The sequence below is a fragment of the Notothenia coriiceps genome, unplaced genomic scaffold (assembly GCF_000735185.1).
Source record: "Notothenia coriiceps isolate Sejong01 unplaced genomic scaffold, NC01 NC01_scaffold00032022, whole genome shotgun sequence".
Lineage (NCBI taxonomy): Eukaryota > Metazoa > Chordata > Actinopteri > Perciformes > Nototheniidae > Notothenia > Notothenia coriiceps.
In genome coordinates this window covers 1-1,369 of record NW_011364723.1, presented here as the reverse complement: position 1 = coordinate 1,369, position 1,369 = coordinate 1, and the positions used below count along the sequence as shown (strand labels likewise).

At 44.0% G+C, this 1,369-nt stretch overlaps 1 protein-coding gene across 1 annotated transcript; it reads left to right on the top strand.

Annotated features, from left to right (window-relative positions):
- Positions 1-226: 226 nt before the first annotated feature.
- On the top strand, positions 227-949 carry LOC104960592 (C-Jun-amino-terminal kinase-interacting protein 4-like; the record flags this gene model as incomplete). Its single annotated transcript, XM_010788664.1, has 4 exons — positions 227-375; positions 465-545; positions 642-709; positions 801-949. Coding segments are annotated over exons 1-4 (447 nt in total), but the record flags the coding sequence as incomplete, so codon positions are not given.
- Positions 950-1,369: the final 420 nt, after the last annotated feature.

Genomic DNA, 1,369 nt, shown 5'->3' with positions numbered 1-1,369 from the left:
GAAATACAAAGCTAACATTAGGCTATAAACACACTACATCAATATTGCATACATTGACTTTGAGAGTGCTAATTCTAACTCATTCCCAAATGTAAAGACTCATTCCTGCATCACTCTATAGTGGCGACAGTTGGACAATTACTCACAACTAGATGTGTAGCCACTACACATTTGGCACATGCACCTAAATGTTAAAATAATGCAATCACAGCCTCTCTAACTCTCAATGCTGTCTGTGATGATCAGGGAGAGTGATCTGCTGAAGGACGGCGTCAGTTCAAACCCCAACGCGGAGGAGCAGGACCTGATGAGAGAGGAGGCTCAGAAGATGAGCAGCGTTCTGCCCACTATGTGGCTTGGGGCTCAGAATGGATGGTGAGTGTTACAGTTCAGCTGCCCATCACAATTATTCATTTTATTTGTCCATAATTCCAGATATCTGAAGAAAGCCTTTGTGATTGTAGTGTTTACGTCCACTCCTCTGTGGCTCAGTGGAAGAAGTGTCTCCATTCTATAAAGCTGAAGGACTCTGTGCTCGGCATAGTGTGAGTACATTGAAATTAAAGATACACATATGTATGACATTTCACTCAGGTAGCAACTGTTTACAAATAGTGACCGCTGTTTCTTCTCTCTCTCAGGCATGTGAAAGGGCGTGTACTGGTGGGTCTCTCTGATGGCACCTTAGCCATTTTCCACAGAGGAGTAGGTAAGAGAACACGCACTACTTTGAAATAAACAAGTAATATCAACCCCATCAACTCTGTAAATATAACCATGGCTTCCTTGGTGTGTGGCAGATGGGCAGTGGGATCTGACCAACTACCATCTGTTGGACCTGGGGAGACCCCACCACTCCATCCGCTGCATGACTGTAGTGCACGACAAGGTGTGGTGCGGCTTCAGGAACAAGATCCATGTAGTGCAGCCCCAAGCCATGAAGATAGAGGTACAATTACACCTATCCCTCACTCATTTATTCCTAGATTATTTTGGTCTGTTGTTTCCGCTTTTGTGTTCATGAGTTAAAACGGGAAGTCATTTTTTGAAGGACAATCTTTCAAATGTTCTTGAAAGCTTCGTAATCTGTGTAACGGAAGGAAAAACAAATATTGACAGTAAAATATGAGAAAATAAAGATTTGGCAGGATAACTGATGGTGCACTTCAGCCTCTTGTGGCTGAAATGTTTATTACAACAACAATGACCTAGACCAGGGGTTCCCAAACCTTTTCTGTCAGGGCCCCCCCTTTGGAGAAAAAAATAAGTCGGGGCACCCCCAACACAAATAGTCTGGCTCAGTGGCGGCGCCAGATATTTATTTTGGGGTGGTGCGGGGTAGCTTGACGTTTCATAGAGGGTGCTCAAA